The 17,021-nt window shown below is 55.7% G+C and overlaps 4 protein-coding genes across 4 annotated transcripts; 2 read left to right on the top strand and 2 right to left on the bottom strand.

The window, feature by feature from the left end:
* Positions 1-1,749: 1,749 nt before the first annotated feature.
* CORC01_13984 (fungal specific transcription factor) lies at positions 1,750-5,028 on the top strand (the record flags this gene model as incomplete). Its single annotated transcript, XM_022625598.1, has 4 exons — positions 1,750-2,120; positions 2,245-3,120; positions 3,181-4,114; positions 4,174-5,028. The coding sequence occupies 4 exons, from the start codon at positions 1,750-1,752 to the stop codon at positions 5,026-5,028; spliced, it is 3,036 nt and encodes a 1,011-aa protein (XP_022467907.1).
* Positions 5,029-6,771: 1,743 nt separating this feature from the next.
* Positions 6,772-9,829, bottom strand: CORC01_13983 (uncharacterized protein; the record flags this gene model as incomplete). The annotated part of the gene is made up of 3 exons (XM_022625597.1): positions 6,772-7,178; positions 7,292-7,534; positions 9,352-9,829. The coding sequence occupies 3 exons, from the start codon at positions 9,827-9,829 to the stop codon at positions 6,772-6,774; spliced, it is 1,128 nt and encodes a 375-aa protein (XP_022467906.1).
* Positions 9,830-11,166: 1,337 nt separating this feature from the next.
* Positions 11,167-12,616, bottom strand: CORC01_13982 (uncharacterized protein; the record flags this gene model as incomplete). The annotated part of the gene is made up of 4 exons (XM_022625596.1): positions 11,167-11,404; positions 11,459-11,820; positions 11,874-12,257; positions 12,320-12,616. 4 exons carry the CDS (start codon positions 12,614-12,616, stop codon positions 11,167-11,169), a joined length of 1,281 nt encoding a protein of 426 aa, XP_022467905.1.
* A 3,223-nt stretch (positions 12,617-15,839) lies between these two features.
* Positions 15,840-17,018, top strand: CORC01_13981 (glutathione-dependent formaldehyde-activating enzyme; the record flags this gene model as incomplete). The annotated part of the gene is made up of 4 exons (XM_022625595.1): positions 15,840-16,241; positions 16,309-16,355; positions 16,418-16,616; positions 16,695-17,018. The coding sequence occupies 4 exons, from the start codon at positions 15,840-15,842 to the stop codon at positions 17,016-17,018; spliced, it is 972 nt and encodes a 323-aa protein (XP_022467904.1).
* Positions 17,019-17,021: the final 3 nt, after the last annotated feature.

Here is a 17,021-nt window from a genome sequence, read left to right as displayed (position 1 = left end):
CGGCCAGGATCGCGCTGATGGGGTATCTGGCCCCCCGGTGTACGGGTCCGGAGGATGGCGTGGTGCGGGTGGCAGGCCGGCGGCCCGCCTGTTCCGTACAGAGACTTTGAGGAGGCGGCGGAGGAGGATGACGCCGCGACTCCCTCCCTCAGTGTGCGTATCAGGCATCTGCCTGGACACGACGTCTTGCGCGGTCCGTCTCGTCCGGGTGGGGGGGCGGCCCCGGCGGGGCGGGGTGGGGCCGCCGGGGAGGAGGTGGGGTGCGTGTGTCGTGGGTGCGGGTGGTGGGGTCGGTGGGTGGGGGGGGGGGGTGGGGGGGGGGGGGGGGGGCGGGGGGGGGGGGGGGGGGGGGGGGGGGGGGGGGGGGGGGGGGGGGGGGGGGGGGGGATGAGACAGAGAAGAGTATTAATAAGAGATTTAGTCGTTGACCGCATGCACTTTCGTTGATGAGATATGCAGCTCTTCTCTTTGGCTCATCAAGTCGAAGTGTACCCGTAGATTCAGTAAAAGGTTAAAAAAAAAATTGATGTTGCTGCAGTCCTTCACTTCCAGTTGTCTCCAGACCTCCACTTTCCGTGCCAGGCGCACCACGAGCTACAACCGGCCCAGTACCAGGTATCCATCCGCACAATGGACCCTCTTCCTGCTTTCCTTATCAGCTGGAGGACAAGAAAAAAAAAAGGTGCTTAGGTCAACGAAAACCAATATCGCCGGCTGCAGATTGGCTCCTTCCGATTAGCGCGTCTGTCCGTCAATCAACCCGCGCCAGCCCGTCCATCTATCTACCTTACCTCAGATTGCTCTTGTCATTTCACCGACCGCCTCCCCATAACGTCGTAGTCAGCCCGCCCGCCTCTTTCTTCACCTAAGGTACTGCGGCGCATATCCCGCAGCGCAGCTCGAGTCTTGAGGTAGACTGACCTTTTTTGTCTCGTACGGAAATTCCCACCGCCGTTGAATTACTTTCTCTCTTTTCCCATCGCTACAACAAGCTACCGGGCCTCCTTCTCGCTTGGTGTGCTGCATCCCGCCGCCGCCGCCGTCCTCCGCCGTCCACTCTCCGCCTGTCTTCTTACCGGCTCGACATGCGCAGTCTTGACTCGAATCTCGGTCAGATCCCCAACATCCAGACCGGTCCCAGCTGAAGGCTGTCGCTTGTCAATCCGTACATACTTCGTGACCGTCACAGTCTCGATCTTCTTTGCCAGTCCTAGGCCCGCCCGCCACTCCGTTGCAGAGAACCCCCCTCGTCAACGTCTCTCCAGTCTAGAACCGACCCTTGCCTCTAGCGCCGCCCGAGTACGCTAGGATAAGGTAGAGGAGACAAGAGGTCCCCTTCTCCTACCGTCTGTGCCCACTGCTGAATGATGTGTGGAGCTGTCACTGTGCAAGTCGAGATAGCGTCGCGATAGCAGTGTGTTTCCAACACTTTTGTATGCCTCACCGACGCCCAGCCTTTCCCACCTCCACTCTCACCTCTTCCAACTCCTTTGCAAACGGCACGTTTCGCCAGCCCTGGTCGAGGGACCTGCGCTCATCTTGAAGCTTACAGAGCGTTTTGTCCTTCCTACTCTCCCCCCTCGTCTGGACTCGGCTTTGTAACCCGCCTCCGACGCACCCCCCGACCCGGCCGGCAGCCGCGCCTCCGGAAATACAATCCCAACCCTCTCGTCCCAATCTTCCCCGCCCCGTCCTTTCTCCGAAAAGCCGTCTGATACCTCCCGATCAAAGCGACATTGAATACAAACAATGCCGGCCCATTCACCGCCATCGCCCACCCTCAAGCCGACGAAGCGCCCGCGCCAAGGCTCCTACGATGGCGATGTATCCCCGCCCCCCTCCGCTGGCATCGACCAGAGCCCGTCCGCAGCCGAGCAAAACGATCCAATGGCCAATGCCGGCGCGACCCTGGCTTCCGCCGACAAGAATGGAGGAGGCGGAGGCGGCGGAGGAGGAAAGGCAGGCCAGAGCAGCAACTTCCGCAACGTGAGCGCCTGTAACCGCTGCCGCCTACGGAAGAACAGATGCGATCAGAAACTGCCCAGTTGTGCGAGCTGCGCAAAGGCTGGCGTCGCGTGCGTGGGCTACGACCCCATCACCAAGAAAGAGATTCCGAGAAGGTATGAACCACTTCACCGTGTAACTTACCCATGCCTGGGACTGCTTGGTGCGCGCGCGCATTCATATTTGCGCAATCAGCGTCGCCCTGATATCGAGCAAATGCTAATGTTGTGAGTCGTACAGCTACGTCTTCTACTTAGAAACCCGCATCGAGCAGCTAGAAGCTCTGCTCGCCAACCATAACATACCATTTCCACCTGCTGAGAACCTGGAGCTCTGCTCACGCCCTGGTGCGGAGATCGCAAGGTCAACGACTGATGCTGCCCCCTCGGCGCGCTCCGAGAGTATTGACGGGCCCGGGCCAGCCAAAAACAGCGTGCACCGCCCCGACTTGGAAAAGGCCAAAAAGGCAGAGAGCGGTGGCACGGGGATGCTTGATATCGTCAGCCCATCCAAACCGCGGTCACTGGCATCAGCCTCGGGGGTCTCCTTCAATCGCGTGGTCTTCGCCGCTGTGCAATACTCCGTGTCGGATCACAACGGGACGCAGGATCGAATCGGGGGCAAGGGCCTACCGATCGGCAGCGGCACATCGATGCGCGACTCCTTCTTCGGTTTGCACACGAAGCCCACGATCCGGCCGGCAAACTTCCCTGACAAAGACGTGGGGATGAGGCTTGTGACTCTCTATTTTGAGCATGCGAATCCCCAAATCCCCATTCTGCACCGAGGGGAGTTTATGCACATGTTCGACCAGGCGTACGCTGAACCGAGTGGGCCAAAGGGACCCCGAGAGCTGTACATGCTGAACATGGTCTTTGCGATTGGATGCGGTGTAATTGTGGGCGAGCCGGTGAAGTCTGAGGGCTCAGGCGCTGGGCCGCGGAACCCAGCGGATGCGAATAAGTTTGGCCAGGCACAGCCGGAGGAGTACCACGCGAGCGCCATCGTGCATCTCGAGGCTTGCCTTGGTAATAGCGGCGGTGGCTTGGAAGTGTTGCAAGCTGTGCTGCTGTTGGCCAACTTTGCACTCCTGCGACCCGTTCCACCTGGCCTGTGGTGAGTTATACCCCTGAACAGCTGAGCACACTGTGAGGCATGATTTTGACGAGTTACCAGGTACATCATTGGCGTTGCTGTGCGGTTAGCCGTAGATCTAGGCTTGCATTATGAAGATGGGAGCGACGTGGAACCGGCAATGCGAGATCTAGTAAAGGACGAGAACGGCGAAGTGAACGAAGCGAGAAACGCCCAGTCACGCGAGAGGGGTCGACGGCTGTACATCCGCGACATGAGGCGGAGGCTTTGGTGGTGCACCTACTCCCTGGATCGTCTGGTGAGCACTTGTGTCGGACGACCATTCGGAATCAGCGACCAGGTCATTACGACCGAGTTCCCCTCGCTGTTGGACGATCAGTACATCGCGTCGACGGGATTCTTGGAGAGGCCTGCCGACTCGTCCGAGCCGAGCTACAAGCATGTAGCCTATCACTACTTCAAGCTGCGGCTGCTGCAGTCCGAGATCCTGCAAGTGCTGCAGTATAACCAGACGCAGGTCGTGCGGGCCTCGGGCCAGAACCTGACCAACTCGGACATGCACACCCACCTGCCGTCGCCGTTCCTCGTCAAGTTCGACTCGTTCCGCTCCTGGCGCATCGATATTGACCGCAGGCTATACCAGTGGAAGAACTCGGCGCCGACGCGGGAAGAGACGGGCGTGGCTTTTTCGACCGAGTTCTTGGAACTCAACTACTGGCAGGCCATCATCATGCTCTACCGCCAGAGTCTGAGCGTGCCCGCCATGTTCGAGGGCGAGTACAACACTTCTAATGAGGTGAACAGCCCAACGGCGTTTCAGGCGGAGCTGCGGGAAGATGAGGACAGGATCTATCTCAAGGTCGCCGAGGCCGGGCAAAAGATCCTGCGCATCTACCGCCAACTGCACCTGAGCGGGCTGGTCAGCTATACTTATTTGTCGACTCATCATCTGTTCATGGCCGGCATATCCTACCTCTACGCCATCTGGCACTCGCCCATTGTCAGAAGCCGATTGGTATGTCACCCCTTTTGGTTTCGAATCAACAGAAGCAGCTCTAATGTGCAATGACATAGACAATGGATGAAGTGGACTTCACCATTCTGGCCGCCAAGTCCGTCTTCACCGACCTGATCGACAAGTGCCCGCCAGCCGAGACCTGCTGCGACGCCTTTGATCGCACCGCAAAGGCCACCATCAAGATGGCCAATTCGACCGGCGGCTTCAACTCGGTGCCGCCGCGCAAGATGCGCGAGAGACAGTTCGAGTGGAGCTCCGCCTCCGGCGACGGGGCGTCGACATCGACAGCTAGCGTCGCGCCGCGCCGCCGTCACCAGCAACACCAGTCGTCGTCGCAGGGCAACTTCCAGATGGACCTGGCGCTGTCCGACACCCTCTCCTCGCCGAGCCTCTCCGTCGCCGGCGACCTCCCACCGCGCCATTCCCCGCGCGCAACGGACTTCAGCAACATGATGGCACCTAGCCAGGGTAGCCCCTCGGAAATCGACCCTTCTTTTGTGGCCTCGCCACCGGTGCCACGTCAGGTGGCGGCACAGCGGACCAGCAGCGGCGGTTCTTTCTTAAACCAACAGCAGCAGCAAGGGTCGTCATCGTACAGCGTGGATTACCCAGACATACAGACCATGGACTTCTTCCAGAGTCTACAGGGCGGCAACCCCAACGGCGAGCTCGGCGGGTCCGGGGACGTGACGACGCCGCAGCTCGATCTGGGTTTCGGCCTCTATTGGGACAACATGCACCACGACTTTAGCGACGGCCAGCAGCTGGCCATTTTCGACGGCTTCTTCTTTGGAGGGCAGCAGCAGTCGCAGGCGCAGCAGCAGCAACAGCTACAGCAACAATCCCCGGATCAGCAGCAGCAGCAGCAGCAGGGTCTGAACGGGAACGCCAACGGGCGAAGTGGGATATGAAAAATAAAAATGAAAGAAAAAACAAGAAGGGCCAAAAAAGGAGAGGAAGAAGAAAAAGGAAAAGGCACGACGCCGGCGGCTTCTTGGACAGAGATTATTCAAGATGACGCCTCCGTGCTACAGCATTACTAGCCCTTATGATGATACCAACACAAAACGAACGGCTGGGAAACGCCAAAATGGAAGGGCTGGCGTGTGTGTGTATAGGTCACGACGCCGGCGGCCTCTGGGAGATATCTCAGTTGACGCCTCCGTGTCAGACACACCGTGCGCTCTCTCTGACAGACATAGAGAGAGCGAGAGAGATGCCAGGCTTCATGACCAAAGTATATTATTATTATGTGACGACCACGCCCGTACAAAGGATACGGACACAGCCCCAAAAATGGATCAGAAAAAGCAGGGATGGCAGGCAAGACTTTTTTTCCTCATTGACGAACCGGATTGGCAAAAGAAGGAGGGACAGGGCAGGACAGTTTTTTTTTTCTTTCTTAATATGGCAAAACACACACATGCACACCAAAAGGAAACCTCGGTGAGGACAGATGTATATGGCGAGGATGTCTTGGTGAATATACAGCGTGGACGGCGAGAATGAGGTTGTGTAGGGGGGCTTAGGGGGTGGGGAGAGGCTGGTTTCCGTGGGCGCAAGGAAAAATCTGTTGCTTGCAGTCTGAATTTGGTATACCCCGAAAAGCGAGTGAGAAGAGAGGCAAGGGCAAGGAAGGGAAAGGGTAGATACGGGGGAGGGGAGAGTGTACCTAGAGAGAGGGAGAGAGAGAAGACGGTGAGCCAGCGAGACTTGCCGGTTCCTTTTTTACATGCTTCGTTTCCTTGTTGGAATGGATGAGGAAACGGATTCTTTTCACCCCCTTTATTTTCCATGTTGATTTGCATGTCGATCGTGTCGTGATGTATATGATGAGCAAGTAATTGCTCTAGCTTGCGTCCCCTAGACACTCTAGCTCGCGACTCGTTGATGTCTTGACCAATGATGTTCACATTGACGGCGCATATCTTCCAATGCTATCTGTCCGCGCGATTGCTACCTACTTCACTAGTGATGAGATAGGTACCCAGCCCACAGTGTTCTATCGAGCTTTTCCTTGGTATCCAGCTACGTACGTATAAGGAAGGTACCCAGTTGCCGCCTTGCTGGCATGTCACACGCCGTTCAATCAATACGTGATTCATTCAACAATAGACAAAACAGCAGGTTGACGCCCGGCATCCCTTCTTTCCCTATGGAAGCGGGCTTCCAAATGGAAGGAATAGGGACACGCCGGCATCACATGTACTAAAAAAGGTGCGTGTTCCGCAACACTCCCATCAGACCTGCCTTGGTACCCGACTGGTCTGGTGCTTGAACTGGCCGCCGTATCAGCGTCCGTCAGGGGCCACGAGTTCGCAGCCCTCTTTTTTTGGTCCTCTTGGTGTTTTTCCAGTCTCAATATATGTTTTGACCTCGTATCTACGGTAAACATGATCAAACCAAACGTCGTGCTCCACAATTCATAGTTCACTGTCCTACGTAGTTGCTAAACATGCCTCAATTCCCTTGTCAACGGCCTTTTGCGACCGGTACAGGCCCAATACCATGCCGGTGAAATATCCATACTTTGAACAAGAGGCCTCTTTTCACTCAATGTCCACACAGCGAAGGTCCATAACTCATCACACGCTCGGATTACTTCGAATTTCTTGCAGTGACAGTTTCATTAACAGGTCGCGAGTCTTGGCGTCCTACTCCCGCTTGTTCTCCTGCCCGTTACCATTACTGTTGGGGCCAGCCATCTGGCCAAAAAGCAAGGTGAGGGGGTATCCAAAGAAGGCGCCGACGACACACAGCAGCGTTGCGAAGAGGGTCCAGACATGCCAGGCCCAGTAGCCGAAGAAGGGGGCAATAAACTTGAGCCACTCGCCGACCTGGTAGTGGTCCTCTTGGCTGACGATGAACTGGCGCTGACGGGTACCGACGGAGGCGGCGTCGCCGTATCCGCGTGGCAGCGGGTTGCCGTTGGCGTCGATTGTGCGGGTCTCTAAGCGGAGGACGACGACGAAGTCGACGGGTGCCGAGTAGAAGGGGACAAACCACAAGCGGAAGTCTTGGCGCATCTTGACATAGAGTAGGTTGGTCTTCTGGTCTTGGACTACCAAGGGGGTTAGCATTTCTTTCTGTAGTGTACTGAAGTTCTCAATAGTGCTTCTGAAAAGACGCTCTCTCCGATGAAGACCGCCGGTTAGGCCAACGAAAGGCACGTACCGGAAGATTCAATCTCCATTTCAATGTTGGGGCTCAAGATCCGGTACCAGCGGTAGATCATGAGGACAAACCAGCGCGAGTTGATGGTGAAGAGGAACGGGATCTGGACGTTGCCAAAGGATGGCACATGGCAAAAGGGGTGGGTGAAGGAGGCGTCCTCGGTGAAGTTGGAGTAGAGGGCACTCTGCTGCTTCTCGGGTGATCCCTGGACCAGGTCCCGGATGACGGTCTTAATCTCCTTGACTAGACCGGGCGTTGTCAGTAAGAACACTCTAGTTCGTCTAGATGATGCATTTGGGGGGTAAGGAAGCGGCTCAGCGACTAAAGATTCACCATCCCCAGCTCTGGGTTGCAGGCGTGACTGATGGCGTCTCTTGGCGGCCATGATCTACAGCCGGGGTTCGTGCAGGTGGTAGCAGTAAGTGCTGTCCCGTATGGGTGACGTCTGCGTACCTGGGTGATCCATCTTGCGCTCGTGTCAGCGTCGAGTCGGTGAGGTCTTTCTGTCTGCCGCGGGGCTGTATGTCGCAGCGTAGACTTGGGCTTATGAACGAGGATTTGACGATTGCGTTCACTGGAGCCGGGTCGAGGCAAGTCGTGATGTTTTGCAGAGGAGTTGTTATCCACAAAGATGCAAGATTGACGTCGAATTGGGAAAGACAAACGTCACAAGAGCACGGAAACAAGAAAGGGAGGAAGGCGAAAGGTTAAAAGGGGAGGAGGCCCCGAGCTAGTAGGAGCTATCAGTCGGGTGCGGGAAGGAGTGGGAGCTATGGTGTCTCACAAGCCAAAATAAAAAATAGCTCTCAGAGAGTCAGATAGTCTACTAGCGTCGAAAATGGCAGACTCGGAATGGAATGGAGTGCAAGTGGACGTCCTCCTGCCAATTGCTGGATTGGGAACGTGCCTGTGACCGTGCCTGTTTGTCTGATTTGTCTCGTCAATGGATGTGCAAGTAGTGTGTCTGTTCTGGGATGGATGCTTTCTCGCCGCGCCCTTCCCCACGACCGGGAAGCCGAAGCTCGCAGGTGATGTCATTCTGAAACTATTTGGAGCATGGCGTACCCTCCCAGGCAGTCCGGGGAAAGCATGTGAAATGCAGCTCCTGCTGCCGTCATTGGCCAATCCCATCGAGCACCTGCCAGTGCATAGCTACCTCATCTAGGTTGACCTGACGGGGAAGAACACGCCTGGGTACATCCATCCCGCTTCTGCAAGGAGCATCGTCGATTTCGTTCCTCACACAGAATAGCTGCTACGCATGCCAAAGAGTGACCTTGTCCCGACTGCAAGTGGCCAGCAGTACACAGGCGCGAAAATGCCCTCTTGAGTAGACTGGCGCGATCTTGGTCTGCGTTGTCCGCGATGGCCTTGATATATTGGAGCAATGTAACGAAGTGTGAAAAAACTAGTCAAGATTATATCCGCGCTTTGGTATCGATCACTGTCTCAACTGTTGAATTGCGCTCGATTCCCCCAAATGCTCGACCGTAACAGCCCTTGGTTTGCCAATATTCATTCAAATGTCTCTTCACGCGCGCACCGGCTACCGAGGCAGCGCTACAGCGCTCCGGGCAATGCACACCCATGGGCTTGATAAACGATCATGGGATCACCAAACCTACCGTATTCGGGAAACACCAAGACGAACCACATCCAAAGGTATGGAATACGGGCTTTCGTATCGAAACCGAACACGTCTTCGACCCCATCCAGCTCTCGCATCCAGAGTCATCACCCCACACCCCATCTTCCATCTGCTACTCCCCAATCTTTTCCTTCCCGCTCCGATCGATTTCTCCAATACCCATGTCTGTGTTTGACGCGCACCACCCTAGTATATCCGTCTGTCCCAACAAAACAAGTCGTACAACATCGCTCATCGCTCACGTGAACAGGCCGCACTTACGGCTCCGCATTAGATCTATTACAGAATATTTCCCAACAACAACCAGTCGCTAGGAAGAAAAACAACGCGATCTGGACGTAGAGACGCCAACTTCAGTAGTCCCGGCTCCGACGCCGGCTCTCCCCCCGGTGGCTGTGCCGCCGCGAGCTACTGTGGCGGCGCCTCCTCCTCTCCGGCGAATGCTCCTCAATCACCACCACCTCGTCCTCTTCATCGTCCGTCACAACCCTCGGCGGTGGTACCCTACTGTGTCTCCGCTCTTGCATTGGCGGGGGCGCCGCTTCAATAATGACGGGACCTGGCGGCCTACTCACGCTCTCTCTGACCCGCACCTGCTCCGTTGCAATCACTCTCGCCCGCGGGCTGCGATGTTTGCGGTGGTGATGTCGGCTCTTGGAACGCCGCACCGAGACGGCTGAGGCGGTGCCAGTGTACACCGATGAGGACGAGGTTTCGACCGGCCGGCCGAAGTTGAGACAGGTGTAAACCATCCAAAGGACGAGCAGGAAACCGGCGACGGCACCGAGAGTGACACCCACTATCGCGCCGGCGGAGAGGCTCGAGAAGCCGCCGTACGTGGCAGGAACCACGACGACACCGTCCGTGGTTTGGCGACGAGCGACGGGCATCGTGTGCCTACCTCGGTCGGAAACTAGGTAGATCGTGATGAGGTAGGGCGGCGGCGCGACGGTTAGACTCGCGTAGTCGTAGGGCAATCGCCTGCAGGAGCGCAATGATGATCGGTCGGTCGGTTGGGTCGGTCGGTTGGGTCGGTCGGTTGGGTCGGTCGGTTGGGTCGGTCGTAGGGCTGCACGGCTGGTAAGAATGTCGCAGGCGTTGTCGGATGGTGCGGCCAAGCGGCGATGGGGTGCAATCCACGCAGAGACGTGGAAACGAAGGATCAGGCTAGCACCAGAGGTCGTGCCGAACAGCGCGCGCGTCGGCGTCTTGGTTGGACGGCTTGGGCTCCGACGTTGCAGCGTCGCAAGGCTTGAGACAGATTCCGAGCGCTTGGCGGGGGCGTCGAGTCGATGACGGCGGCGACAATGGCGCTCGATATCTCGTATCAGCACAGCTCGAAATGGCGGGATGATGAATGGCAATTCCAATGTCTGGTGCGATGGATCAGTCCCATCTGGGAAGAATGCGGGAGGAGGTTCCTTAGTCACCTCAGGCTGAGAGAAAGGGTGGGAGACGAGAGAGATGGAAGAGAATGGATGGATGGAAGGCACGGAGGGACGGGACGGGTGAGACTGAAGGGCGGGCATGCAGAGTGTGATTGGAGCGCTGCGCCTTTAGTTGCATCTGCGCGACACCACCCACCTAGGCAGGTATCTTCGATGTACAGAAGCTAACACTCGCGCCTGCACTTGTGCCTGTCATGCCCGCCGTGCCTGCCTGGCGCACATCATCGCGGGAAACACGGATTCTGGCGTGGGCAGCGCAGCACAGAGAGCGCCTTCCCTAACTGGGCAAAAAAACGGCACTGCTAGCGCCCCCATTGGACTATGGGAGACCCCCGTTTAGCCCACCAAAGTCCGGGCCGCGGCAAGGAGGTCGAGCTCTGCGTTGCTGCACAGCAACCACTGACAGCGACCCAGAACTTCCCCGCTTGTCTGTCTTGGGGACCCTCGTTGGGAGGAACTGTTTCGTTTGACTCGTTTGACACGCAGCGTTTCCCTTGTCAATTTGAACTTCAGTCTGAGCGTCCCGTTGACATTAGCGACAAAAGGAACGATTGCACGCCAAATATGTCTAGAAATGGCCTAGCTAGGATTTAATTAGGATCGCAAAAGTCTGAGGACCGCTCTGTCAAAACTATCGTCATTGCCAGGCTGGCCAGGGTAAATATGTGCGAGAAATACCGTTGAAAAGCGCGTTTGGCAGCAAGAAGCTCATCAGATTCCAACCAAGGAATCCCCCAACCTTATCTCAATCGTAAGAGCGGCCACGGCTTGCCCGACTTCTAAGCAGGCACCGTAAGAACAAAAAGCTCGCCGGTAGAGTCGCTAAGCATGAACAATCTGCCTTTCTTGTCCCACGCAAGACCAACAGGTCGGAAGCAGCTTCCAGGGCAAACAGCGTTGTTGACGTTCCATGCAACCCTGACCTCGGCTGTCTTGCTGGTCGACGCGGCAATAGGCTGTCCATTGGCACCGAAGTCGACCCTGCTAAGGCGATAGCCGTCGCCGGGAGAGCGGTTCCTATCAAGAGCGTCAGCTTTTGTTGGACTATTTCCACGCTTCGGAAGCACTCACCAGCTGCCATGGAAGGAAATGTATGCGGATGATCCATTGGGGGAAAACTTAATGTCCAGGGGCGCCATGTGAGCCTGAAAAGTGAGCCGCGGTGGGACAGGAACAGTCTGGCAGTATTGGTCTGTGACGTTGCCAGACGCATTTCCCTGAATGACCTGGCTTCCCACTTTCACATTAGGTACACCCGTGACAGTACTCGTCTCCCAGACGGCAAAGCAGTTGGGATAGCCATAATTGGCACCCTTGTGGGGGTTCGACGCCGCTCTATAGCTGCCATGGTAGTTCAGTTCCTCGCCAGGGTTGTCATTGTGAATGTCCACGCCGTTGCGCGCCATGTTATCGAGAGAGTTCTCGACCGACCACTGACGTAACGTGAGCTTACGGAAGTCTCGGCGAGTGCGCGGTAGACACTTACAATACCGCCATCTAAGGGATTCTCTCCAACACCGACGGTGTTTCGCAGTCCCCATCCAAAGAGCTCTCCCGAGGTGTAGTCCACGGGGCTGCCCGTCAGTTTTGTCAGATCAAAGGCACGAATTTGACTGCGGCCGGACGAAGCCTCAGCAGTCGGAAGGTCAAGGTTCGGAGCGGAGCCGCGGGAAACGAGCAGGACATTCGGCTTGTCCTTGGGAATCAGCAAAGTGCGGGTCTGGTGGCCAGTTTGCGTCATGCCATTGATGATGAGCTTTGCCTGCCCAACAGTGCCAGCAGCAGCGTCGTAAGGGTATGCGTATACTTCGGAAGCCGTCGCCGCATAAATGGTTTTGCCATTGGCGGACAGAGCCAATCCGTGAGCGAGCTAGCCAAAGTTCAGTGATGATGCTGAAAGAAAGACACAGTCAGGATGGTATAGCCACTTACGTTTGCATTGGCGATGAGCTGTTTCTGAGAAGCCACGCAAACGTTCGTCCCTCCATTGTCTGTGAGCTTGACATACTTGATACCCGTGCCCCCTTGCTCGGCGATGAGCAGGTTACCGAGTGTGTCAAATTGTAGACTGCGGGGTTTTTGCAGCTGGTTCAGGATGAGCTTCGCGGAGTACCCCGGGGCTATCTGGGGCTGGGCGACGGGAGTGAGGCTCGCGCACTGAGCTGCAACTGTCGAGAACAGAGCTGCGCCCGCGGCTGCAACCGCGGCGAGGGAATTTATCGGCACCATCTTTCCTGTTGGTGCTAAGGGCAACTGGGCGTTTCTCCACGTCGCTATGTACTGCTGTGCCTGGATGCTTGTCTGAGGACAACGTAACAGAGTCTGAGGTTGATGGTATGGGAGTAAGCGGAAGGGCAGCTCCGAAACTTCGACACCAAAGATTGGATACCAGAGTATTGATGGCCAGAGGAGAGAGAGCAAATAAGCGAAGCCAGGACTAAGGAAGAGGAACAGATGTCCTTCCCGCTCTTTAAGATTGGGGCAAGAGGCAAGGACCAGCTTCTATACATAATATTCAAACAGGTAGGGGCAGCGCGGAAACGTTTTCCATCAGAACTTGCCTGCCCTTCAGATCGTTACTACCAAACTGGATCATGACACTCCTCTCCTCCCTGGCAGGCCGGGAGCGGGGAATGACGACCTGTAGATCTTGGCCATTCTCCTCCTCCCTATATTCCACGGCAAGTTTTCAAGAAAAGTGCCGGCAGGCGTCTTGTGTATAGGAGCACCCTGCCACTGCCTAGCAAGCAGATCACCCACTTGGACCATCTATCCCATGCACGCAACCGAATACCGAGGGTGATGATAATCGAGGACCTGCTTTGTTCTGTGCCCTGTCGCTTGCTGCTGTGTTCCGCAGCTGGACTCCCCTTTTCGGTGCCGCCAAGCCATATCACGTCGTATGCGATGCAACGAATTGCCGGCGGGTGACTTCCCATCAGAGCAGGTCCCAAGAAACGGAACCGCAGACCAGCGTCATGATTAAGGAAGGTAACCTAGAAACTTTTTTACCAAGAACTGTACCATGTTAGTTTGGGGGCAATCAACGCAGCGTCATGTAAAGGGAGGTATGAAGTTTCCACATTATACAGGTATGACGAGAAACAAGGTCTCAGAAAGTGGAATCGGCAGCCATGCCGCTAGAAGTGCAACCTGCTGATGCTGATCAAGCTTGGCGGGCTGCGGGTTAGAGGGAATGTGGAAAAGGGCGCGCGCGGTCATTAACACGATTATTTATCATTTCGACTTGGGAATGAATAAAGTCAAAAAGGGGGAAAGTGGCCCATGGCGGGAGGGCTCCATTATGTGGACTTGAACAATAGCCGTTGCAATAAGGTTGTCATCCGCGGACGGGTCCCCGGAGTTTACGGGAGCCTGTACGGACCTGTAAGCGGAATAGGTGACGTGACGGATGATCCCGGGAGCTTGAACGGGGGGGGGGGCTGAAATGTGTGCAAGCCTGCGAGATGTGATTCGAATCTCTATGCGGGGGGGGAGGGGAAATCTCCTTCAATGAGACGAACTTGGGAAGCATCCAACGTTGCGCCTAGATCTTGGCGACGTTCTTTTGCATCCCGCTGATTGGACGGAGATATTGCTGCGGAACTGATTAAGCGATTAGAAACCGTTCTTGTTAGATTGAAAGCCCACGGGCAATATGGCGTCTTTGCACGTTCACCTGTTTACGTAGGAGGGAGGGAAAGCAAAAATTGACCGCAATTACTGGAGCAATCTGACAATCAGGGAAGGGGATTCGTAGAGAAACATGCGAAACTAAAAAAAACCTCACAGAATACTGAAAACCAATGCTCCCTCCTTTTCTTCTTTCTCTACTATGGGGATGATTGATCAAGGCAAAACCGGGCGCGGACTTTTGATCGGTCGGTGGCCGGCGGAGGTGGGTGTAAGCCGGCGGACCCACCGCTCCGTTCCTGACACCGGCTGACATCAGAAAGTCGCTCAAGTCCGATGGGGAAAGTCGTCGACAGCACTCGAATCGAGATTTGTCTAACGCGAAAGGTCCAATTCTGTTTCTCGACCAAACGATACGAGAAAAGATGCGCTGCCCTCGATGAACGTCGTCGAGGTGGCGTCTTCTTTTGTTTTGAATCCCTCCGACGGGCCCGTCCCCACCCGGCACCCCATCCACGGCACCAAAAGCCCCATTCGATCGGACGGAAGGATGACCTAAAACCTGCCTAGAAGTGGGCGGTTCATCTCAACAATCATCGCCCCGTCCCGAACCTGAACCTCCCACGTTCGTATTTCGTATTTCGTCGTTCGTCCTCATCCCCAACATGCCAGATCATCAACGCCAAACGAGCCTCGCTTAGCACAACAGAACCACCCTCGAGATAGAGCTCCAACCAACCCACCACTGTCTACTCAACAAACAACTTCTTCATTTTGAACGTTGCACTTGGGGAGGAGGAGGAAATGACGTCTGGCCATCCCTGATCTATTGCTGCCTGCTGCCTGCCGGTCTCTCTGTCTACTTAACTCGCTCGCTTAATCGCCTAGTCGCCAGCCTCATCTTACTCTCAAAAAGTCTCAGCTGAACCGAGGTCTGCATGCCCGAATGTAAGACGCCCGCCGCCACACCAAAGGGCACGCGGTGAAGATGTCGGTAGTTATGATGCAGGTCCGGTTCACGACGGGGACCCTCTTGGCATATCGTGAATGTCTCACACCAAACACATCAGAGAGGTCTCCACGAACATTATCTAGCCATACTTTGACTTTTACAACGCCCCTTTGGTGCGGGGTAAATCGTCGTCTGTCATTCAGATACTGAATTGCCCGGGGGAATGAGACGACGCCATCCCACCTCACGAGTGTACAGAGTCACCTGACAACGTGGGAATCTGGCGTTCGTTCCCAGTCGCGCAGAGGCGTTCGTTTGTGGCTTGGCCCCAGAACCAAAAAGCAGTTCGCTGGGTCATACACCCTTGCCTCGTAAATGTAGCTAGCGGTCTCCTTGGGCGTTCACGGACGATACTTGTAGAAACCCCGTGTGTTGCACCATGACATGCCGTCAGCACCGTTCACAGCCCGAGTCATGTCGGTGACTCGGATTATAAGACAGATAGATGCACGGATAAGCGACAGACATCGCCGTCGGCCGGCAGCTTCGTCCGAGATACTCGTGTCTGTAACTTTCAATGTCCGCGTAGAAACTTATCCCAGTGCCGAGTTGCGGGAAAGTTCCACAACGAATCAATCCACCCTACGGAGTACTTGTCTCAACAAATTGTGGCGCACACTAATTGCTAGGGAGAGTTCCCTCAGCTCCTGGCTCGTCTCGATAAGGTATGAAGCTTCTCGATCGAGTCTATAAAGAACCGTGCAAAGAGCCTTTTCAAATTCTAATCTCATGCCTTCGTCTCTACATCCTCGTACACCTCATTAAGCATTGACCGAAACCCTTTTTCTCCCATCACCATCTACCAACATGACTACCACCGAAGAGCCTAAGCGGACCTACCGCGGCAACTGCCACTGCAAGGCCTTCGTCTACGAGGTCGAACTTCCAGAGATCAAGTCCGCCAGCGCGTGCAACTGCAGCATCTGCTCCAAGAAGGGGACCCTATGGGTCCAACCCAAACGTGACGACTTGCGCTTCGTCAAGGGCGCCGAGGCTGACCTCTCGACGTACAACTTTGGTCCAGGCCAGATAACCCACAAGGTGAGCCGGGACAAAGAACGCGTGCAAACAAAGATCCCCTCCACCCAGTTGACCAACCAATTGTTGTCTGTGGTGTCTGTAATGCTGACGACTTTCGATGGCCAAAAGTTCTGTGGAAACTGTGCTACGCCCATCATGGCGGATTCCCCCAAGGGAATAGTCCTGAATGTGAGTTTTTGCATCCTTTCTGTCTCAAGATCTGTCCGAGAGGAACCTAGAGCTGACATACATGCAGGTGCGCTCGATCCAAGACCTCGATATTTTCGGAATGGAGAAGACGACGTATGCAGCCACCAACCCCCCTCCCCAAAATTCCAAGAAAAAAGACTGACCGGACTTTGCAGTTACGACGGTCTGTCTTACGGCGCCAAGTACGAATCTCACGCCCACAAGGGCCCCGAGCCGACGGCCAAGGTCGAAGTGGGGAAGCTCTACACCGGCAGCTGCCACTGTGGCGCTCTGACGGTAGCCGTCGTCAGCAAGCCCATCGACGAGACGTACGAAGACAGAATCATCGAGTGCAACTGCAGCATCTGCGAAAGAGTCAGCCAAGGCCCTATTGCCGCCCGCCTCGGGGGGGAGAAACTTTTGCTAACTTTTTTTTTTTTTTGTGGTGGATAGAATGGATACGTCTGGGTGTATCCCAACGCCGACCAAGTCGTACTGACCGGAGACGACGACAAGATTGGTCGGTACATCTTTGGCCACCACATTCTCGCAAAGACGTTTTGCAAGACCTGCGGCGTTTCCATCACCAACCAGTCCAATACGCTGACCGACGAAGAGCAGAGTGCTCTGGTGGAACGGGCGCAGTTTTGGTACAAGTGGTCAAAGACGTTGCATCCCGTCAACGTGCGGGTTCTCGATGGAGTGGATCTGAAGAGCCTGAAGGTTCTCCAGGTCGATGGCAAGACTGAGCATCAGCCGGGATACGTGAACCCCTAAACC

This window comes from Colletotrichum orchidophilum (assembly GCF_001831195.1).
Source record: "Colletotrichum orchidophilum strain IMI 309357 chromosome Unknown Scaffold_227.1, whole genome shotgun sequence".
Lineage (NCBI taxonomy): Eukaryota > Fungi > Ascomycota > Sordariomycetes > Glomerellales > Glomerellaceae > Colletotrichum > Colletotrichum orchidophilum.
This window is presented reverse-complemented; position numbering and strand designations above follow the sequence as displayed.